We start from the raw sequence: 21,881 nt of genomic DNA on the forward strand, positions 1-21,881 counted from the left end.
AGTAAGTAAGTTTTGTAAGATCAAGATTGATGAACTAGATTCATCTCATGTTTTGTACAAGCTATGATATGTATGTTTTGCAAAGATCTCGATAATCATTCATTTAACCCTTTTATTATTTATACCAATCACTGAGTATCCAAGCTCACCTTCCCTATATATATATATATATATATATATGTAGGTAGCAAGCAAGCAGTCGGCTACGCCGAGATGTGTGTTTTGTATGTACGTTATGTCAGCAGTGAGGATGTCGGCATCTTGAAGATTATGCTTCTTGATTTTATATTTCATATATTTTGCATATGTCGGCTTGAGAAGCCTTTTGATCAAGATGTAACATGTACCTTATTTTATTTGTATTCAAGTTATTAGACCATGTTAAAGATGTATGCCATTTCATTTGATCTATGCACTGCTCTTATGGACCACTTGTATTGTAAATCATTACTTCCGCACTTGTTAGCCCCATATGTAATACTCTGATTGTGTGTGAATTTTGAAAGTTAGCCTTCGGTAATCTCGGATTACTGGTCATCACGGCACCATTCTACTAGGGACGGAATGGGGTCGTGACAGTTATCTTTGTTATAGTACTTGCTTTGGTTTGTCTTCTTCGAAGTGTCGCCCTCCTGGCCGACGTCGTTGTCTCCGTGGCCCTGGTCACGGGTTTCTGCATTGTGATTGTCTCCTTCAATATCAAGGTCGATTGGTCTGCCACTCCCAGTAGGAGCGTTGTCCCCAATGTTTTCCTTCTGTGCGTTACTGGCCATCTATTCTTCTTTTTTTCCCACAGACGGCGCCAAATTGCGTGAGTAATTTTCTGATCACACTGCCCGCTTAGTAATCAACTAGAGAGCACTGACAGAATAGATGGCTTCTGTAACCTGTAACAGAAAAAAAAGGCTCCGGCGGTGGCTCTTCCACCCGGCAGCACTCCGACGATCAAGTCAGTATATCTCTAAAAAATAATCAAGTGCTAAACTCACTACTTAAAGCATAAATTGCATACCTTAGACCCACGAGGGTGCCTCTCTTTTATAGTTTACTTAATCCTAGTCCCACTAGAAGCCTCACTTCTATGGACTCCAATTCAGTACTTACTTTGGACTCCTCAAGAGATAAAGATAAACTCTCTAAGAGCTTTATCCTTATCTTGGCTAAATCTCCTCTTTATTCTAGGACTTTTGTTCCTTATCCGTTTATCTCGGATTCCGATATCTTCGGAGATAACCTCGGCATAATGACCAGGACACGTGGCACCTCGGCTGACACATCGGCGTCACCTTGCCACGTGTTGGTACTCAAAAATATATCCCCACAGGTAACATATAGGAATTAATGAGATTTTTTCACCCTAACATCTGAAGATTAGCAAAACAACTTAAAACTTATTTGAAACTCATGGCAAAAATTAAAATAGGACCGTTTGTAGTTTTTTTATAATGCATTTTTTATTTTGTACTTTTTTCCTTTTTTGTGATATAAAAATACCTAAAAGGCTTGGGTACTCAAGTCATAGGAGTGTAAAAATAATTCGCGATCCGTGAGTGGTTCAAAGTCTGGCCGCGGTCCGGGGTGGCCCTAGTCCAATTAGGCCCGGGCCCAAGCCCAGGCTGGGACCCTGAGCCTGGGCCACAATTTTAAAGCTTAGCCGAACCTATCGGCCTGCTCAAGGCCCACTCAAAACTTGGCCCTAGGCCCAGTGTCATTTTTTGTGGGAAAAAAAATTTGGTGAAAAAAATATTCAAACCAAGCCTAGCTCGCCTAAGGCCCGAATACCCTATGGGTCTGGGTCTATTTTTTTGGCTCGTGGGTCAAACTGACCCGAATTTTGGCAGGAGCCCGCAAGGCCCAACATGGGCGGACCTGAACCCAGGCCTAAGTGGGTTAGACTGTGCCAAATTCACACCTCTATCAAGCCACACATTCATTTTTTAATTTTTGGGTTGTTTGAGATGTTCTAAATAAGTGTACTTTTTGACTTTTTATAAAAAGATGTGTAAAAAAGTAAGAGGAGATGTTGATTAATGTAACTCAAAAAAGATAAAAAGATAAAAAGTATAGATTTATTTAGTCTTCCCAAACAATGCCTAAATGTATATGTCCAAATCTTTCCTACCTATCCAAATGTTATCTATTTGTTTAGCTTACCACCACTAGCCACTGTCCGTCACTATCAGCGACTTTTTCGGCATATCTTTATCATCAAAAAAGATTAATCTTTCGACCTAATGTTGTATGCCCCCATAAATATAGACGTGTCACTTTCACCGCTATAGACTCCCTCCAGACCACCTGCCAAAAAAGTGCATTTATATAATTTTTATATTTGGAGAAATCAATATGAACGAATTGAGCTTTTTGAAATACTTTTGAAAGCCAAGGCCCCTGTAGCCAAGTAGCATGTAGCAGCACCTTAAGGTGCAGTAAGTGGAAGATCTGGAGATCAAATTGATGGATCAACGACGGCTCGTTTAAATTATAACTTAACTTTACTAATATACTAACATTCTATCTATGAAAAAACAAAAAAAGTTGCCATCTTACAAGGCAATCTTACTGGACCAGGAGGGAGAAAACTAGCTAGGTCCAGAACATTGCATGTGCACGAGTCCAACATTAATCTTTATTCAAAATAGTCCCACATCCATGGATAAATGATAGATTCACCAATCGACACAGTTCAAAATTTGTTATATTCAATTCAGCTACTCAAATGGAATTATTCAAACTCCATAAATTTAAAAACTCACTGGAAAAATAAGAATACAAACACATCTACTTACCCTGTGCAAAATCTACTTATATGGGTAATAAAAAGGCACAATTTAAAAGGAAGGCTTCAGACTTCCAGGGTAACAAGCCCCCATACACTCTCTAATGCCCTAAAGTCAACCACCCTAGACCCTACTCTTTTCAATCAACCGACAAGACTGGGTAATTCTACTGCCGGGAGATTGGTGCCATTGGCAAGGACGATGGCTGGCTATAAAAACCGCCTTCTGATCCTTGAAAACTCTGGTATGGATTTGTTGGAGGAGCTGTAAATGGATAGCCAGGCATGGGCAGTGGCTGCTGTTGTGTTACGCCATAACCATACGGTGTGGTCTGCATGAAATGAGGCAATGGATATGGCTGCATAGGTGGTAATGGCGGCAATGGTGGTGGCGATGACGGAGGAGGTGGTTGTTCATTTGCAGTCAATTCTTGTGTGGTGATTGGGACACCGTGCTGCAGTGAGTCTGGATGCGGATAAGGCGGAACCGGTGGTTGAGAATTCTGAGATGGTATGTAAGCGGGGTGGTCATTCTCAAGTTTTGTTCTCTTTTCCGAAGGAAAATCACTGGATGATTCTTTCATTGTATTGCCAATGACACCCTCTGATGCCAGAGAAGAGAGGACGTAACTCAGCATCTGAGCTGAGGATGTTGATGCAGTAAGCTTTGCAGCCACTGCAGCCGCTGTGGCTTTGGGGTCTTCTCCAGATTTTTCAGAAAAAGGTAACGTCCGTGTATACATTACAGGAGCCGATTGTTCTCTGCTTCCCATTATAAAACTGTGAGGCGCTTTGGAGGTATCGGTTTCCTTCATACTCTGCTCAGCTAGCAACTGTGCATTGTTGTTCAGTAGCTGTCTGCACAAATTACCTGCCTGTTCTGACTGGGACTGAGCTGCCTGAACAACAACATTGAAGGGAGGGCATATATAGTTAGACTAGGTATGAACGAATAAATGCCCGTCTCCATCAAAGCAACTAGTATTTGTCCTGATGCTTTGCTGAATAGAAGGTCTAGCATTTTAAACAAGAAGCTCTGAAAAGGACAAGAATTAAAGAATAATAGGGTAGATAAGCTGTGTGTGGCCCCCTAGATAATACTATCAAATATTAGTCCTGTAAAAAATTGACAGAGGAACACTCCAGAACCCTGCAAGACTTAACAGGGTCATGTTATTTACAAATATCCTTCAGCTCTTCGACTTTTGGGATTATGGCAGGAATAAGGATCTAGCATCATAATATAGAACTTGAGATTCATATTTTCTTAAACTATACGCATCCTTTCAGCCTCCCACCACTCCTTAACACCCAGCAAGTTCTGCACCTGACCTAAAGTAAACCTTCCACCAATGGCTCAAAGAGAAAAGCATCTTTCCATAAGTGCACATCACACCATCTTATATGCAACAGCAGTTCATATGGCATCCACTAGATTCACTTGAACGTGTTATTCAGAGTCTCAAAGTTTTCAAAATGTCAAGATGCACATCCTCATTTACCTACTTAGATTTAATTACATAGTAAACTTTCTCAAATACTCATTTTCAAAACAACCAATAAGGACATAAACCAGAAGGTTGAAGGTAGGGCAAGGGCAGGCATGGCCCCCTTACACTTGATGTGATTTTCGTCCACAGTAAATATCTGTCCTTAATGAGTCCCCATACTAATAATACCTCGTGCGCATCTAATGGACCTTATAAGCCTAAGGCCATTGCACATCAATTATAAGTTTGACCTGGTTTCAACTATTTGTGGTGAAGACAAAAATAACATCATGTGCATCTAAAGCAGATTTGAATGTCAAAAACCAAGAAGAAAACCACAAAACTAAAATTATAATCCACACAAGTAGAGCCAATCCAAGAGGCAACAGAGTTACCTGAAGTTGACTGCGAATTTGATCCAGCTTGAATTCCTGCTTACCAAAACCATGACACATTCCATCACAAAAGATAAAGAGAGAAAAAAAGAAAGATAACGTAAAAGAAGTTAACAAATAGTTTCAAAGATATGCTTGGCATCCAACCTGCTCCTGAAGAGCCTCCCTCAGATGAGACACAAGATTTGCTCTTGATGATTCAACTACTGTTAGTTGTTCAATACAGTCTCTCAATATAGCATGCTGCCCTTGAAGCTCCTCCACAACACGAGAGCCATTGGGTTTCCCTGCTCAAATGATGATGATGATGATAATAATGATGATGATCAGAGACAGACACAGACAGAGAGATGCAACAGGATTTAGCTAAGGGAACCAAATTTAGGAAAACAAACTTAGAATGATACTGAACTGGCCCAGAAACCCCCATCTTCTGCCAAACCTCAACATGGCTTCAAGAAACAAAACTTGGGGAATTCAATACAGACCAAAAGACCATAAAAATGTTCCCATTGCCCCCGTATCATTTAGGCACCAATCAACAAAGTGACAAGAAAAGTATAGAGAGAAAAGGAAAGAGACATTCCTATGGTTTTTATCGATCTTAAGAAAGCATATGATAGTGTCTCGGGATATAATCTGGTGGGTGTTAGAGAAGAAAAGAGTGACAAAAGGTTATATTGATGTGGTTAGAGATATGTATGAAGGTGTGGTGACCACTATTAAATCACCTACTAGAGAGACGAGTAAATTTTCAATTACTGTAGGGTTACACCAAAGATTAACCTTAAGTCCTTATCTTTTCGCTTAAGTTATGGATGAGTTGACGCGCAATACTTAGGAGTCGTTTGACAATGACTTTTTTAGTTGGCTTTTTTGACTTTTTTAGCATGGGACTTTTTTGTTTGTTTGGCTTTCTTGTTTGGCTTTTTGGCTTTGAAATGACAAATTTTTTTTTTTTATCCTATTGTGATTTTTGACTTTTTGGCTTTATTGACTTTTTTTTGTCCTTTTGTGAATTTTTAGCCCAAGAGGAAAACCAAACCGGGGCTTAAGATGATATGCCATGGTGTATACTTTTTGCAGATGCTTTCGTGTTAGTGGACGAGACTAGAGAAGGAGTTAACACTAAGTTGGAGATTTGGAGAAAAGCAATTGAATCTAAAGGATTTAGGATAAGCAGAACTAAAACACAGTATATGGAGTGTAATTTTAGTAACAGTCACAATGGAAGTAGCAGAGAGTGAAGATTGAGAACCAAAAACTTCCTAAGAGTGAATATTTTTGTTATTTAGGATCGATTATCACAACGACTGGGGAGATTAGAGCGGATGTGGTCCATAGAATTAAAGCGGGGTGGCTTAAGTGAAGGAGTACATCGGGAGTACTGTGCGATAAATAAGTACCCATTAGACTAAAAGGGAAGTTTTATAAAACGGCTATTATGGGGCGAAATGTTGGGCAACTAAGAAACAACATGCAGATAAGATGAATGTTACTGAGATGTGAATGCTAATGTAGATGTGTGGCAAGACTAGAAAAAACACAGTTAGAAATGAGTATATTTGAAAATGGGTAGGAATAGTACTGATAGAAGATAAGTTGAGAGAGAATAGATTCAGATGGTTTGATCATATACAACGGAAACCAACATAGACGATAGTGAAGAGATACGATACGGTGACGGTAGATGGTAGTGTTAGGGAAAGAGGTAGACTTAGATTGATGTAAACTAGTGTAGTAAATAGAGATATGAATCTTCTTAATTTTACTAACGAAATGGCCTTAGATAGAGTTGAGTGCAGAAGACGGATTCATGCAGTCGACCCCATGTAATAGGACTTAAGACTTGGTTTGATTTGGTTTGATTTAAGAAAAAAGGTGGAAAGATCCTTTTACCACTTTAGTTGATTTTAACAAAAAATATATCCAAAAAGTAAAGATCTTTCTGGTATTGTTTTCATTTTCGATGATTACGTTTTTTCATATTTTTGAAAAAATTAGAAACACCAATAGTTTTCACATAGTTTTCATTTTTATGCAAAAACATATTTTGAAAGTTCAGAAAACAACTTTAAAGTGACACATAGCTCTTCCGTTAATAAAAAAAAAAATATTGACAACAATAGTAACATATTGCTCTGACTCTTCTATTTTCCCCGAAGTATCCGTGTCCACCAGATATGACAAGGGTAAGGGCCCATTTGTTTTCAGAGGTAGGTTGGGTGGGATTGTTAGTGAGGGAATTATTAATAAGGAGACTAAGAAAAATTGCATTTGTTTGATAACCAGTGAACTATCAATAATTCCTGTTTGTTTTGAGAGATAGGAGTGAGATTAATCATATAAAATTTCACAAATACCCACTACTATCAAATTTGGGCTTATACCAACTAATAAATGCATTACATATTTTAATATTAAAAATTATATTTCATAAGTAGGTGTTTGGCATGCACTAAAAAAGTGTATTTTTTTTGCAAATATACACTTATTTGGGTCACATCAATCAACATCTCCTATCTACTTTTCTACCCACTTTCTCTACTTTTTTACACATATTTTTACAAAAAATCAAAAAGTGCACTTACTTAAAACATCCCAAACCATCCCTAAATATATGTATTTTTTGGTAGTATTTTATTCTTTTAATATAATTTTTTTGGTATAAATATTATTATACTAATATATATTTATATTAAAAATTATTTTTATATTAAATTATTTTGATATAAAAAATGGTAGAGTAAAAAATGGTGGAATAATTAAAAAAAAGTCATAGAGAAAAGACCATACTAATCAAGTAGAGTAAATAAATTAGGTAGGATAATAAAGGGCAAAATAGAAAATCCCCCTCTAATCCCAAAAGATTGTTTTTCTAATACCATCTCCCATGGGAAACTACTAATCCCATCCACGGAGGCATATCATAGTCCCAAGGTATAGTGAATCCCCTTCGCCTTTTTGCAAACAAACACAATATTAGTTGACCCCATATCCATCCCAATCCAATCCCATCCCCTATAACCTAAAACAAATGGACCGTAAGGGTGTGGAATATGTGTCCGACATCCATACCCGATTTGGACAGTTGGATCTTCAACTTTTTGCAATGTTTGAAAAATAAGAAACTCAAATTTGATAGAAAAGACACATTTATAGTCTCCAACATAGATGAGAAAAAGAAATTATATATTTTCTCTAAATTCTATTTAATTTTAAGTACATTTCTACATAATAATGTTATATAATATGTAACATATATAAGTGTCCATAATGAGTTCCCGTACCCATATCTTAGTTTGGATATATATCTCAATATCCTAAGATTTAAGTTTATGAAGGTTTAATGCTTGGACACGCACCTGTACCAGAGTCCATGTAACATTCCTAATCCTTTTGACACTGCTCTTTATAATGCGTAAGGTGACAAGAAAAACTTGGAACTCTAGCTTCACAACATTCTGTCTTGAATCTAGGATGTCTTCTACACTTGCTATTCTGTATGTCAGTACTGCCACTATAACTATGAAGGTAGTGGATCTTAGATAATTTCTAGGTAAAATACATAAAACAACACAGACAGACACGTGAAATTACCACTGCCCAACTAGTTGATTCCATATTTTAATAGATCCAGTATAGTGCACTTATAACAAGTGTTAGCTTCTCGAAAAATATGTGTGAGAAAAATAAAATGACACTCTCCAAACAAGCATTGTGTTACATATAAGCAATATTGCATGCATAACAAGTCCTGAAATTACAATATGCATAGGGCACAGAAAATTCTAAACACACGAAATAAAATTAAAAAGACAGAAAAATACTGCAAAAAAAATATACAAAATCAATGAGGAAAAAACAAATTATAAGAAAACAGAACGTGAAAAATGCTTTAAAGCATGCATAAATATCACATTATCACATAGATAGGAATGTCCAGCAAAAAGATACAAAATCACTGAGGAAATAACAAATTACAAGAAAACAGAAAATGAAAAATGCTTTAAAACATGCATAAATATCACATTATCACATACATAGGAATGTCCAAAAAGCCAATAAGTAGTAGAAACTTTAATGGAACTACATTCTAAACTTCTATCAAGAAGCATCATGAAGGACATACCAGAATTAAAATCACCCCCAATTTCCTTGTCCACTTTCTCAATGCAGCTGATAGCATTCCTACATTTGCCCAATATAACATCTTCATCCAGTTGGCCACCATAAACAACTTGATAAACTGAAACTATTTTATCCAATGCATTTCCAGTAGAATGCCTCAGCTAGAAAAAAAGGATAAAAAATATTATTAATCCTTAACTTACGTATAAAAACAAGTTACTCATATAAACAATTCACCATAGAATTGAAGTTGCACACCAGTTTGAACCCTGAATGCTTCCCATTTCTATTATTATTTTCCAGGTGCCTTCCCACAAGCTCCTCCTTAAGAATCTGTCCTCGAGAGCCAAAAACCTTTCTTTCCTCCCAAATGCTGATCTGGATGTGTAAGGCACAGGAATGCAACGTAAGCAATAATTCACTCCAAGTTTCAGAAAAACCAATTGAAATGTTTGATATGCGCATCCTCTCTCTCTCTCTCTCTCTACCGACTTTCATAATGAACAAACGTTAACATTTACATGCCAAATACAAAAAATGCAACTCCCAGCATATCAATCATGAAATATTAACAGATTTAAGTTGAGAAAAAAAAAAAAAAAGGGGTCAAAAAAGCGTTGCAAACTAAATTAAATGGATGGTACCAAAAATGAACATTTGCCATTTCAACTGTCAACCAGAGAAAATGGTCCAAACAAAAATCAGAAACTACTTCTTGGTTAGAAAATGCTAAGCAATACATAATGTAGACTGGAGTGAACCAAGACCAAATTAAGCAAACTGAATGCACTAAACATGTATATATATGCATAAATGAGGGGCAGGCTGATTCTCAATTGCAGATATTGATAAGTATGTGAACAGGAATTGCAATGGACAAAGGAAATTGTGGTAAAGTAGTTATATAAGCGTACAGGAAACCAAATACTTGAAAATACATGCATACTGGCCATTTTCTCACTCTAAAAATGTTAAAATGTCCCGTTGCCCGTCTCTCTTCTAGTAGAGAGATAACGATAAGCCCTTATAAAAGCTACTCTGCCCAGCTGTCATTATTCTAGTCTTGAGAATAACACCATGTCACATGAATAATAAATAAAATTATAGAAGTGCATATTCTCCACACAAACAGAATTGGACTCCAAAATATTAGAATTTTCTTCAACACTAACAACATGTAATACACAAGTGTTTTCAGTTATAATAATAGAATCATACATGGCATGGAAATTTATTAAAGACAGTCTCCACAACAAATCAGAAAGTCAGAAGTGCGTCCGTTCAATCTTACTAATTACTGCCACTTAAGAGAAAATTATGAGAAAAACACTTGCCAAATCAGATCACAGTAAATTAAGGTAGTAGGACTGGATCATCCACGGCTTCCCCCAATTTCCTTCATAAATTTATGGAAGTTTTGCTTATTTGCCTATACTTTTTGTATCATATTCTTCTTTCCATGAAATTCCACCTTAATAAGCCTTTCAATCTAACAAGTTCAATGTCAATATTTATTTACATGGTAAAGGGTTTTGGAAGTCCAAAAGAACTTACATCCCCTTTAACAATTTATATAATTAAAACCAACCGTATGGGCATAACAAGAAGCAGGTGAGCTAGAGAAAAATACCAGTCGTAGTGCAGCATTTCTTCCAAACTCATCCCCATTGTCAATTACGTCACGGAGTGCATCTGGAAGAAACTTCCAAAACTCACCAACAAACTCTGACCCCTTTCGCCTACTATTCTGCAGAATATCGTTCGCAAGATATAGAAAAGCCAATCTTTGCTCACGTGGGGAGCAATGGAATTGTCTATCCCATGTTTCAACAACTTGTTTTGCCTTATTCATATGGAAAATACACCAATGTGATAAAGCTTAATTGCATTAAGGATAGCATCTCTGGAGCATGTACCAATAATGAACAATAAGACTATGACAAATGTAAAAATAGTGATTAAGGCCAAGTTTGGGATATTCAAAAAAAGTCAAAAAGTTACTCAAAAAGTTAAAAAGTTAACACTTTCACCAAAAGTCAACAATTACGGCTGCACAACTCCCAATTCTAATTTTCCTCTACAAACCAATTTTTACAATTTTTTATTACACATTTTTCCATAAAAAGTCAAAAAGTTAACCCAAATATCCATATTTTTTTCCCTCAACTTTTTAGTCCAAAAAGACAAAAAGTACACTTATTTAGGACATCCCAAACAACCCCTAAAATACATCCAGAATACAGTAGGCAACACATACAGGAGAATTTGGAACAGCCAATTAATGAGAAAGATTGGTAACTGGAGCAAAAGCACAGGATGAAATAACAAAATCACAAGTTACATGTACTGTTCCAGACTATCAAAATCAAATCATTTTTTGGGTACATCGGAGGCCATAACCTGAGGGAGGGAGGAGGCTTTCCTGTGGTAAAACTTGAACCCTTGACCTCCAATGAGACGTAGGGAATCTGCAAATCTGGTTAACTGGGCTACCCCCAGTTGGTTATCACAACAGTGGAAAATATTATCAAAAGGGGGGAGGGGGGAATTCTAAATGAAAATGCTGGAATATTTCATCAAAAAAAAAAAAAACACTAAAATTTTATTTGAAATACAAAGAATTAGGTGTAACTTCAAAGAAGATAGCATAAACCCAAAAAAAGGTTTTGGTCTAAGAGATTTGGGGGAATTCAATAACAAAGCTAAACCTCAATTTAAAAGCAATGAATAATGTTGGAAGCAATGAAACAAAATATCACTTCAAATATGGAAATAGAAAATGAATCCCCAATACAGGTGAAAATAACCAATGACTATCACAAACAAAAACAAAAAACTAAATAGAGAGAAAAATATCGTATAGACGAGAGGATACTCTCAATGCTCTGCTGTGAACTGTTGAGCTTGGCCAGCTTTTCCATCAGAATCTGCGGATTAAATGTGCTCCCCATTGTTTGTGACAAAAGTCTGCCCACACAATAGAACAAAAGGCAGACTTCTGAACAAGAAGCAACCTTTACAAGAAAACGTACAGAACAAAATCAAAATGGATTAACTACCTTGTAAGATACAAAGATGACATAAAACACAATATATCAAAGGTATTTGAAAATTAAGTTACCTATTGTATCAAACAGAACCAAAAACAGGGAAAGTTCCTTACACAAGCAAAATTTGTGCTGTGCTTCACACTAAAAAATAACCCTAAATTTACTGTACCAAAACACCCCCATTATTTTGTTCAAGTAGTAATAATATGTATAAACTCTCTCCTCCCTATCCCCTCTCTTTCGCACTCAGTTTAATTAATATATAGGTGCCTTTTAGAATTTCCCTATAAAAATTTAAAATCTATTCATTACAAACCACCACAGAGAAGTGTGAAGATTTACCAAAAGTGTACACAAATCATTCTCAGAACCACCCTATGAGAACATCAACAGATATTCTTTGAGTAATCAACGTAAATTGGGAATGATAGCAATAAGCGATTGTGAACATCATGTTCTCTCAATGAGGATCACAGCCCTTCGTGAGTAAAAGGAAGCAGATAATAGGAACAGAAGCAATATTTTTGCACAAAGCAGCAATTATTATGTGATTAATTGGGTAAAAGAACGTGCAAGAAGACTATAGGTCTACTATAGCAAGATGAGATGGGCAACTGATTTTTCCATGACATTAAGGCACCAAAAAAAAAAAATTTAGTCGGTATTGGACTGACTAATCCGGGAGACCAATCTCACCATCCACTTGTGGGGGTCCCAATTAATCAAACAACTATCACAACATCAAAAAGAATAACAACTGAAATTTAATGTGTGAATGTGAACATGTGCTCAATAGGGAGTGAGATGGGGAAAGAACAGGAATACTATATCTATTTATTTTTCTAAGCAAATCTTCGTTGTGTGTGATAGGTGCTAAAGCCAAGAATGTCCTAATTACTAGACATCTTGCAGAAATTAAGCACAAGATGTGCCCAAAAAAATGGATGAAGCCTCTTGCACTCCTTGATTTTTTAATTTTTAATTTTTTAGCTACTGCACTCCTTGAGTTTAGCAATCTAACTTGATAAACATCCAATGTTGTAGCGTGAATGTTGTAACCCAAGTTTTGCATCCCGCAATGTGGTCATCAAAATTAGAGAGTGAAAAATGTTGACCAATTTACATTCATGATGAACGGAAAATCAATTTGCACAGCATCCACGAGAATGAAAGCATGCATCCACATTTAGATTCTTCAAGTTGAAGGGTTAAAATAAATATATCAATAAAAAGGCATACAGTCAGAATTAGAACGTAGCTTAGTCACCATTAAGAATCTGATAATCAAGGATTCATATTATGTGACAGGATGAGTTTGAGTAGCAACAGATGCTGTAATTAATAAATAAAAATAAACCCAGTCACAAATAGACTCGTAAGAGAAACATACTAAATATGCTTCATTTAAGTTCACATGAAACAACTGCATTAGTAAGATAATCCAAAACAAAAACACCATCCCTCAGTCAATGCATCAATTCTCTAATGCAGTTAATCAAGTCTATAAATCCACGGACCACAATTTCACAAAATTAAACACAAATCATTAATGAAACTAGTATTAACAAAAGTAAGTACAATGAAATCATGTGATAAGGCCTCCACGAGAATTGAAGGAAAATATATATCTATATACACACTAGACTCCGGCACACGCAATGTGTTCATATTGATATAATAAATGCCAAGATATAGATTGAGAAAGATGAGTTATAACTCCCCTTATGGGACATGAAAGTTTTTTTTTTTTTTGGTGATAAATAACGGGACATGAGAGTTTTTTAGTAATCGAATGAAGGATTAAAAATCCCAAAAACTGGAGCAATTCCAAATGTGTGTAGTGTGATTTTTCCCCCTTCTTTTCCCTTCCACTAAAAGAATATTAAAATAATTGCACCTGCAAAAATGTGATTTTATGAACAATGTTCGAATTTCAAAAATTGTTGCACAACTTCATTTTGAAGTTCACGCCATAGCGAGACCCTTTGGGACAGTACATGATTGATGGAACTAAAACGCATACATAAATTGGGAGGTTTAATGACTTTGAATGTGTGAATTTCACAATCTTTCCATAACTGTTGAATTTCACAATCTTTCCATAACAGTAAGTTTTCTACAAATAAATAAAAAATGATTTTTGTTGGATAATTTTGTTGGGGTTTAGGGTGTGAGCATAATTTTCTTATGTTTGGGTGCTCATACACATCCTACCCCTACCAAAAATACCCTCATCTTCTTCAACATTCAAACCCTAATCCTAACCCCCTAATCCCTAACCACCACCTCCGCCGCTGGAAACTTGTACCTCCACCGCCACTCTCACCCTTCTATCATCGTCGGCCACCATTATCAATACATTTACTCCCCAGCATCTACTTTTGCTACCCATTATTTATTTTAAACCCTAGGCACTACAACTCTCATGTCTACACCGCCTGGGAATGGTGAAGGATTAGGGCTTAGAATTAGGTTTTGGATGAAAAAGATAAGGTTATTTTGATAATTTTATTCTAGGACAAAATTATCATTAAAAAAATAAAAAGATTGTGTGCACAGAGAGTACCTGGTGTGTGGAAATAGAATTACGCCTTCGCTACCAAAATTACCCGTTCTTAGAAAGAGACTACCTAGACTGTTTGTTGGCCAAGAAAAATGCATATAAAGCAAAGAAAAGGATCTTCATGTCTTGCATGCACTGTCAATAATTCCTAATAGGACTTAGAAACTCCACATTCTCAGCAGCAAAAATATAATAACAACAAAAGCTCTAATAATACAGGTGCGAATTAACAGTCCATTGAAGTGAAAACCCTAATTCGAATTGCAAGAAGAGGAACAAAACAAAGGGTTAAGGGTAAAACCTAACAATTAAACCCCCACCCACGATAACTTGAAGAACAAAAACAAAGCAAAGAAGGAACCTTTTCAAGAAAAATGCAGGCAGGGAAGGCTCGATTTCTTCATGAACGGAGAGAAATTAGATTTATCTTCAACGGTTTCAATGGGTTGTATTGTGGTACTAGTGTTTGGAATTGTATTTGGAGTTGGTTCGGCGGTTGATTGGAAGCGAAAGAAGAGGAAGTGATGTTCCTAGTGAAGTGAGGCAAGGGCAACAGTGGGGTGGGGGCTGTGACGAATGAATGAATTTGATCGATAGAGAAAAAGCTCAGAGATTGTTCGTTTCGTTTGGTACTTTTTTAAGAGAGAAGACAAGATAAAATAAACTGTTGCTGCCTTTTTCACAAGTTTGGCTTTAGCTTCGGTTTCGGAAAATTTTGGGTAGAGTTTATAATTATAATTTCAGAGCCTGAGTTCTATTTTGAGTTTGTATTTTGAATTTGTGAAGTTTAGAATTATTATTTGAATGTGAAAAATTTGTTTGGTGAAAGAGTTTTGAATTGAGTGGGAAATTTTTGATATAATATTTAATATTTGATACAAAAACGTACAACTCATAACTAAACATATAACTCAAAATTATTTTAAAGCACATAAAAAATTTTAAAAAATTCAAAAAATATTTTTTTCAAATATATAAAAATTAACATATCAATTAAAAAAATAATAATTCACTTTTTCGGTTAACCGGTCGGTCAATCGGCTGGACGACCGATTAGGTCAAATTTCGAAGAAAAAAAAATTGAAAATCGCGCTCTGTTTGACAGAATTTTTTGCAGAGTTGTGAAAAATTAATTTCACAACTCTATCCAAACACCATATGCGAATTCAATCGTAGAAAACAATTTTCAGAATCGTTTCAAACAGACCCTTTATTTTCACACGTCTAATTATCTCTATATACGTATTTAATAAAATATTATTTTAATTATAATTATATTTTAAATTAAAACAATTATAATAGATAATCATTACCACTCATAATATTATATATACGCATCTTTTAAAAATAAAAAAAATTCAATGTACACATTTCTGCTTAGCTTCGGTTCCGTATGGTGCTGAATGACTGTTCCTTTTAATTCCGGAAACACCCCTTGGTTTCGGCATTATTATTCCCTGTTTTTTCGAAGGTATGCCTTGTGTGGGTAAGGGTAACAAAAAAATAAAAATAAAAAATTGATATATATCTATTTTGGAAATTAGGTTAAAATTTTAATTTGTTTTGAAAAAGTATAAAAAATAGAGAAGTGATATTACTCAAAAAAAAATCAAAAATTAACTTTTAATCTACATGTCAAAAAAGACTTTAAAATTTTACTTTTTACACTAAGTACTATGTATTACATAGATGATTGATTCATAATTATAAAAAATGAGAGACAGATAATTAAATATTTTAATTTATTATCACTTTATTAAATTTAAACAATAAATCCAACTTTCAAATTAAAATAACAATGTCAATAACAAAAACTCTCCCACCACCGTTATTCTTGGCAAATTCACTAAACCGACTAAAAAATTTATCATTAATCTTGAAAATAAAATTTTCATTCAATAAAGCTGTCGAACTTTAAATTGAATTAATTTGAAAATTTAAACGGTCTACTAGAATGAAATATAAATTCAAGGACTTAATTAAAAAAATTTACAAAATTGAAGAAATTCTGACATAATTTACTTAATTTTGAAATAACAACAATGTAAAGAAAATAATGTACAAATACAATTTATATACTACATTTATCCAAATCATAAAGATTGGTAACTCAAATTTAGCTTGTCTGAATGGCCTGAATTTGTACTTGCTGGTCAATCATCCGGACGACTGCTCAGGCAATCACCCGAACGACCAGTGTAACACTTGTTTACCGCGATTGTTACTTTGTTGACCGTTGTTAGCTTTCTTGCCGGATGATCGGCCGATCGACTGACAAGCTAAAATTCGATCTGTTTGGGACAAGATGAAATTCGAGTTACCAATCATGATTCTTATCCAAAATGGTGTAAAAATATCTATTTGGTTTGATTTTTTTTATTAAAAACAAAAAACAAAACACTATTTTTGAATTTTTTATGAAAACTTTTAAATTAATTTGACAAAAATAAATACTAAAAATATATTTCTAATTTTTTACAAATTATTTATACTTTCCAACAAGATAAAATTATATGAAAACGATAAAAAAAAATTCAATTAAATTAATTTAAATTTTTTTAGAAATTTTAAAAACAAATCAAACATAGTGGTAATTTTTATCCAAAATGATATATAGAGTTGTTGAAACCAAAGTAAAATAATATTCAATGACTTTATAGGTAAATAACTTAGTTATTGTTATATTTTGATAAGAGCTTTGCTAGAGGCCCTTCCAATCACCACCCCCACCACCCCCATCACCCCTCCCCTCTACACACACGTGGCGGGTGGTGATTGGAGGAGAAGGAAAAAAAATAAAAAAATCTAACCAATGAGAGAGAAAGGTGGTCAAGGAGTAAGGGAAAAAAGAGGTCCGGATCTTTTTCCTTTTGATAGTATTGTTTAAATAATGTAGTTGTTATTACTTCTATAAACAAAAGCGTGACAAACTAAAGGAAGTGTAACAAATTAACACAAGTTTGTTTTCACATAAAATATTTTTTGCATTTTAAAATATTTGGTATGACAACAAATAAAAGTCAACATAAATATTTTCTATAATTGACAACAAAAATATTTAATTGAGGTGAAAAATATTTTTAGGCCAAAGTTTTACCAATACGACCATAATACTATGGTCACCATCACATATACCCACCCCACTGCCAACTAGGATGATAACAGGGTGGGTTTGGGGCGGAAGTCCCTCATCTTATCCTGTATTATATATTGGGGGTGGAGCAAATTAAGAAAGTAGTTAAGGTAGGGTTGGAGGTTAATTTTATAACGTTAAAAATAATAAAAAGTAAAGATAATAATGAGATTCAAAAATATGTAAATTAATAAATAAATGAGTAAAAATAAATGTTAACTATAATATTTTAATTTGATTATATTAAAAAATTAAATTATATATTATATATATATATTTATAAATAAAATTAGAGCGAGACCAGGCAAAACGAGACCCAAAAAAAAAATTACCATATTTACCGCAGCCACAACCACTAACACAATCACTAGACATAAGTTTCACGTTTGTAACAAAATATAGACAAGCATGCTATGAAAAATATTTTTTGAAAAGAGTATCATTTTTTGTTAAAATCTATTTCCTTCAAAATTAATTGAGCATAAAAGTAAAAAATAAAGAAAAATAATATATAAACCCACTTTCTACATCCAGTATAGAGAAAATTAGTTAATGATTGAAAAAAATATGAATAAAAGAATTGTATTAAATATTTTAATTGATTGTCATATTATCGAGTTTAAAGAGTGAGTATATTTTATAGACTCGTCCAAAAATAAATTGCTGAAAATTATATCTCATTGTTAATTTCTTGGAACATAAATTCCATTTCTACAATACATTAAAAATCTCCTCTTCATTTTTTAAGGATAAAATGAATTTTTATTTTTTATTTTATTTTTGTGAATGACATTTGTATACCTAATTAAAAAATTGTTTCAAGGGAGGAGAGTGCGCACTGCTTTGCCGTCACAAAACAAGCTAACAAGTAATAGAGAATTTTGAAAAGAATAATGTTAAGAATTATGAAAATGATGATGAAATATTATTTATCGTTAGATTACATACATAATAAAATATTATACACTAATCAATAGATAAAAAATTTTCATAATACATTTTTTTATGATTCTTAGGGCAAGTTTGGGTACTTCCAAAAAAGTCAAAAAGTCAAAAAGTTACTCAAAAAGTTAAAAAGTTAACACTATTCACCAAAAGTCAACAATTACGGCTGCACAACTCCCAATTCAAATTTTTCCCTACAAATCAATTTTTACAATTTTTTATTACACATTTTTCAATAAAAAGTCAAAAAGTTAACCCAAACATCCATATTTTCAATCTCAATTTTTTAATTCAAAAAGACAAAAAATACACTTTTTTAACCTTCCCAAACTTGGCCTTAATATTGTTCTTAATATTATTCTTTCGAAAACAAGTTGGTGCGGTGGAAATGTGGGTGGGAAGCATAAACAATGTCCCCGAATCCGTCAAACGTTAAACCTCAACCACTCCCAACCAAATAGATCCAACGGACTCCTCTCCCATCCAACCATAACTGCCCCACACGACCATTTCAATCTCAACCCCCCAAAAATAAAATAAAATAAAAATAAATAAAAAATACCCAGAAAAATAATAAAAATAACAAAATAACGGAAATCAAGAAAATTGAAAAACGAACACTCCTCCTCCTTTTCCGCTTTCCTTTGCCATCTTACCATCCTTCTCTCTCTATTCCCTCTCTCTCTCTCTCAATTCAAACCTTTTGTTTTCATTTTGCTTCAACAACAAGAAGAAGAAGCTTATCATTCAAATCAATTTGTCATCAATGGAGACAGAGAAAGACAAACACCTTACTGAAAAATCCTCTAGCTTTGCCTCCAAAGACTCCAAACAATCCGACTCCGAGCACGATCACGATCACGATCACGATCCTAAGTCCAGACCCGACCCTGACCAAGAACACGAACCAGAAAAAGGCACTGACGATTCCACACCCTCTGATTCTGAACCACCACCCAAAGAAGACGACCCAAATTCAGAAAAAACTGAGGTGGATAACAAAGAAGATGAGGCCACTGAAGAAGAATCCCCTCCTCCTCCTGATTTTGATAAAGTCTGCGAAGAGATTGATCAATTCATCTCTACTTTGTCAAGAGCCAAAAGCGGTGATGATGAAGAATCTAATCCCCCGGATGTACCCCATGTCATGGACCAATTTGCATTTCTTGTCGAGGCAAATATCGCAAATTACGATCCAAGCGAGAGATCCATGAAATGGAGTCACCTTTCCGAGGCGGATTCTTCATTGTTCTTCGAATCCGTTGATCGAATCTCGAAGCTGACGAACATTCTCAGAAAATTCTCATCTGATTCCAAGTATGCTGAGGTGATCAATCGCATTGGCGGTATTCTTCAACGAGCAATGTCGTATTTGGAAGACGAATTCAGATCACTTCTCGAAGATTCAAAGGCTCCTGATTCTTCTGATCAAAACAATGACTCAAAAACATCAAATCAAGAAGCAGATCAACCCTCACCTGAGGAGTCTAACTCTGCTGCTGAGAGCAACAATTTTCCGGGATACTCAGAGGAGGTCATGTTGAATCTGAATCGATTAGCCAAATTGATGGCAATGGGAGGCTACGAGGCAGAGTGTTTTCAAGTTTATTTTGTAGCCAGAAGGACTATATTGGAAGCGACCTTGCATAAGCTAGGGTTTGAGAAGTTCAGCATCGACGACATTCAAAAGATGCAATGGGAGCCATTGGAGAGAGAGATCGATTCCTGGAACAAAACGGTTAAGGAATTCGTCACCGTGCACTTCACTGGTGAACGTAAGCTTTCCGAGGCGGTTTTCTCTGACGACAAATTGATCACTGATGTCATCTTTGGAAACCTATCTCGAAGCATTATGATGCAACTTCTCAATTTTGCCGAAGCAATCGCAATGACAAAGCGTTCGTCAGAGAAGTTCAAATTTCTCGACATATACGAGAGCCTACGTGATGTGATTCCAAGCATGGGCGATTTGTTACCTAGAGAAATTGCGAATGAGCTCAAATCTGAAGCAATGTTGACTCGTTGCCGACTTGGTGAGGCAATGGTTTGCATTTTCTGCGAACTGGAGAACTCGATCAAGGCAGACATAGGAAAGACTCCGGTTCCTGGCGGTGCGGTTCATCCCCTAACTCGCTACACCTTGAATTATCTAAAATACGCATGCGAGTTCAAGGAAACCCTAGAGCAAGTCTTCAGGGAGCACCAAAAGATCGATCAGACCGACTCGACCACAGGACCAGACTACGATAACACTAATGCTGCACGTGGCGGGAACAATCACAACAGCAACAACAATAACAACGAGACTTTAAAGCAATCGCCATTTGCGAAACAGATAAGCAAAGTGATGGATTTACTTGATACGAATCTGGAGACGAAATCGAAGCTTTACAAGGACACTTCGTTGAGCTCGATTTTCATGATGAACAATGGGAGGTACATTTTGCAGAAGACCAAGGGGTCCCCAGAGATACACAGCTTGATGGGTGACACGTGGTCAAGGAAGAGATCGTCGGATCTGAGGAACTATCACAAGACATACCAACGCGAAACATGGGGTAGGCTTTTGAATTGCTTGAACCATGAGGGATTGAATGTGAATGGGAAGGTGGTGAAGCCGGTGTTGAAAGAGAAGTTCAAGAGCTTCAACACCATGTTCGATGAGATACATAAGATGCAGAGCATTTGGGTGGTTAGCGACGAGCAGCTTCAATCGGAGCTTAGAGTTTCGATATCAGCGGTGGTGATACCAGCGTACCGGTCATTCTTGGCAAGGTTCAGTCAGCATTTTACTCCGGGAAGACAAACGGAAAAGTATATAAAATACCAGCCCGAAGATATAGAGACGCATATTGATGAGCTATTTGATGGGAATGCAACGCCTACGGGGAGGAGGAGACCATAACCATGCAAAGGGCACGTAGCATTTTGATACCAATCAGTTCTGCTACAGGCATAAAAATCAATCATAGAATTAAATACAAAACATTAATGAATGGACAAAATCTTACTTAATTTGTTAGTGAGGTCCATTTTTAAAATTTTTATATGTCTATATACTACATTCTGTATTCGATTATGTGACTGGTTTTTGTGTTCGTAGATTTATTTGATGGAAGTGAAACAGAAGAGGCAAAAGTTCATGGAAAGGGCAACTACAGAGACCAAATTGAAACAATAGTCCAAGCCATGCATGTTATTAGTACCGCATTGTCATTATTGTATAAATGAAATTAATTTGGTCATTATTGTAAGAAGGGTTGAATTCATACTTTTTTTTCTTTTTGGGGCTGAGGCACCCTTGAGTAGCAAGCACCACACTCCATATGCGGTGTGTTGCACTGTTTACATGTATTTTTTGATTGGGATTTTGTTTGTTATCTTGCATTGATTTG

The 21,881-nt window shown here is 35.3% G+C and overlaps 1 protein-coding gene and 1 pseudogene across 4 annotated transcripts; one reads left to right on the forward strand and one right to left on the reverse strand.

Moving 5' to 3' along the window:
* Window positions 1–2,628: 2,628 nt before the first annotated feature.
* LOC114273800 (uncharacterized) lies at window positions 2,629–15,115 on the reverse strand. 4 transcript variants are annotated; one of them, XM_082867685.1, is made up of 9 exons: window positions 14,770–15,111; window positions 14,412–14,543; window positions 11,671–11,809; window positions 10,426–10,673; window positions 9,054–9,173; window positions 8,797–8,956; window positions 4,812–4,951; window positions 4,665–4,700; window positions 2,629–3,678 (listed from the first exon to the last, which is right to left on the reverse strand). In XM_082867685.1, exons 3-9 carry the CDS (start codon window positions 11,744–11,746, stop codon window positions 2,947–2,949), a joined length of 1,512 nt encoding a protein of 503 aa, XP_082723811.1. In that variant the 5' UTR covers window positions 11,747–11,809; window positions 14,412–14,543; window positions 14,770–15,111; the 3' UTR covers window positions 2,629–2,946. The 4 variants fall into 4 exon arrangements, with proteins under 4 accessions (XP_082723811.1, XP_028071416.1, XP_028071420.1 ...); XM_028215615.2 differs by having other exon boundaries at window positions 11,671–11,762; window positions 14,770–15,109; XM_028215619.2 differs by lacking the exon at window positions 14,412–14,543 and having other exon boundaries at window positions 11,671–11,762; window positions 14,770–15,115.
* Window positions 15,116–18,948: 3,833 nt separating this feature from the next.
* LOC114273824 (exocyst complex component EXO70C2 pseudogene) lies at window positions 18,949–21,865 on the forward strand (annotated as a pseudogene).
* Window positions 21,866–21,881: the final 16 nt, after the last annotated feature.

Source organism: Camellia sinensis, chromosome 4, assembly GCF_055761805.1.
Source record: "Camellia sinensis isolate YWXY chromosome 4, ASM5576180v1, whole genome shotgun sequence".
Classification (NCBI taxonomy): Eukaryota; Viridiplantae; Streptophyta; class Magnoliopsida; order Ericales; family Theaceae; genus Camellia; species Camellia sinensis.

What these genes read in the sequence shown, in the direction of transcription:
- LOC114273800 (XM_028215615.2), bottom strand. Translation starts at nt 14,506, where the DNA reads ATGCATTTTTCTTGGCCAACAAACAGTCTAGGTAGTCTCTTTCTAAGA. An exon ending in ATTCTATTTCCACACACCAG is followed by an intron (nt 11,763 to 14,411) that starts GTACTCTCTGTG and finishes TTGTGTGGGCAG; the next exon opens with ACTTTTGTCACAAACAATGG. An exon ending in AGCATTCAGGGTTCAAACTG is followed by an intron (nt 8,957 to 9,053) that starts GTGTGCAACTTC and finishes CTTTTTTTCTAG; the next exon opens with CTGAGGCATTCTACTGGAAA.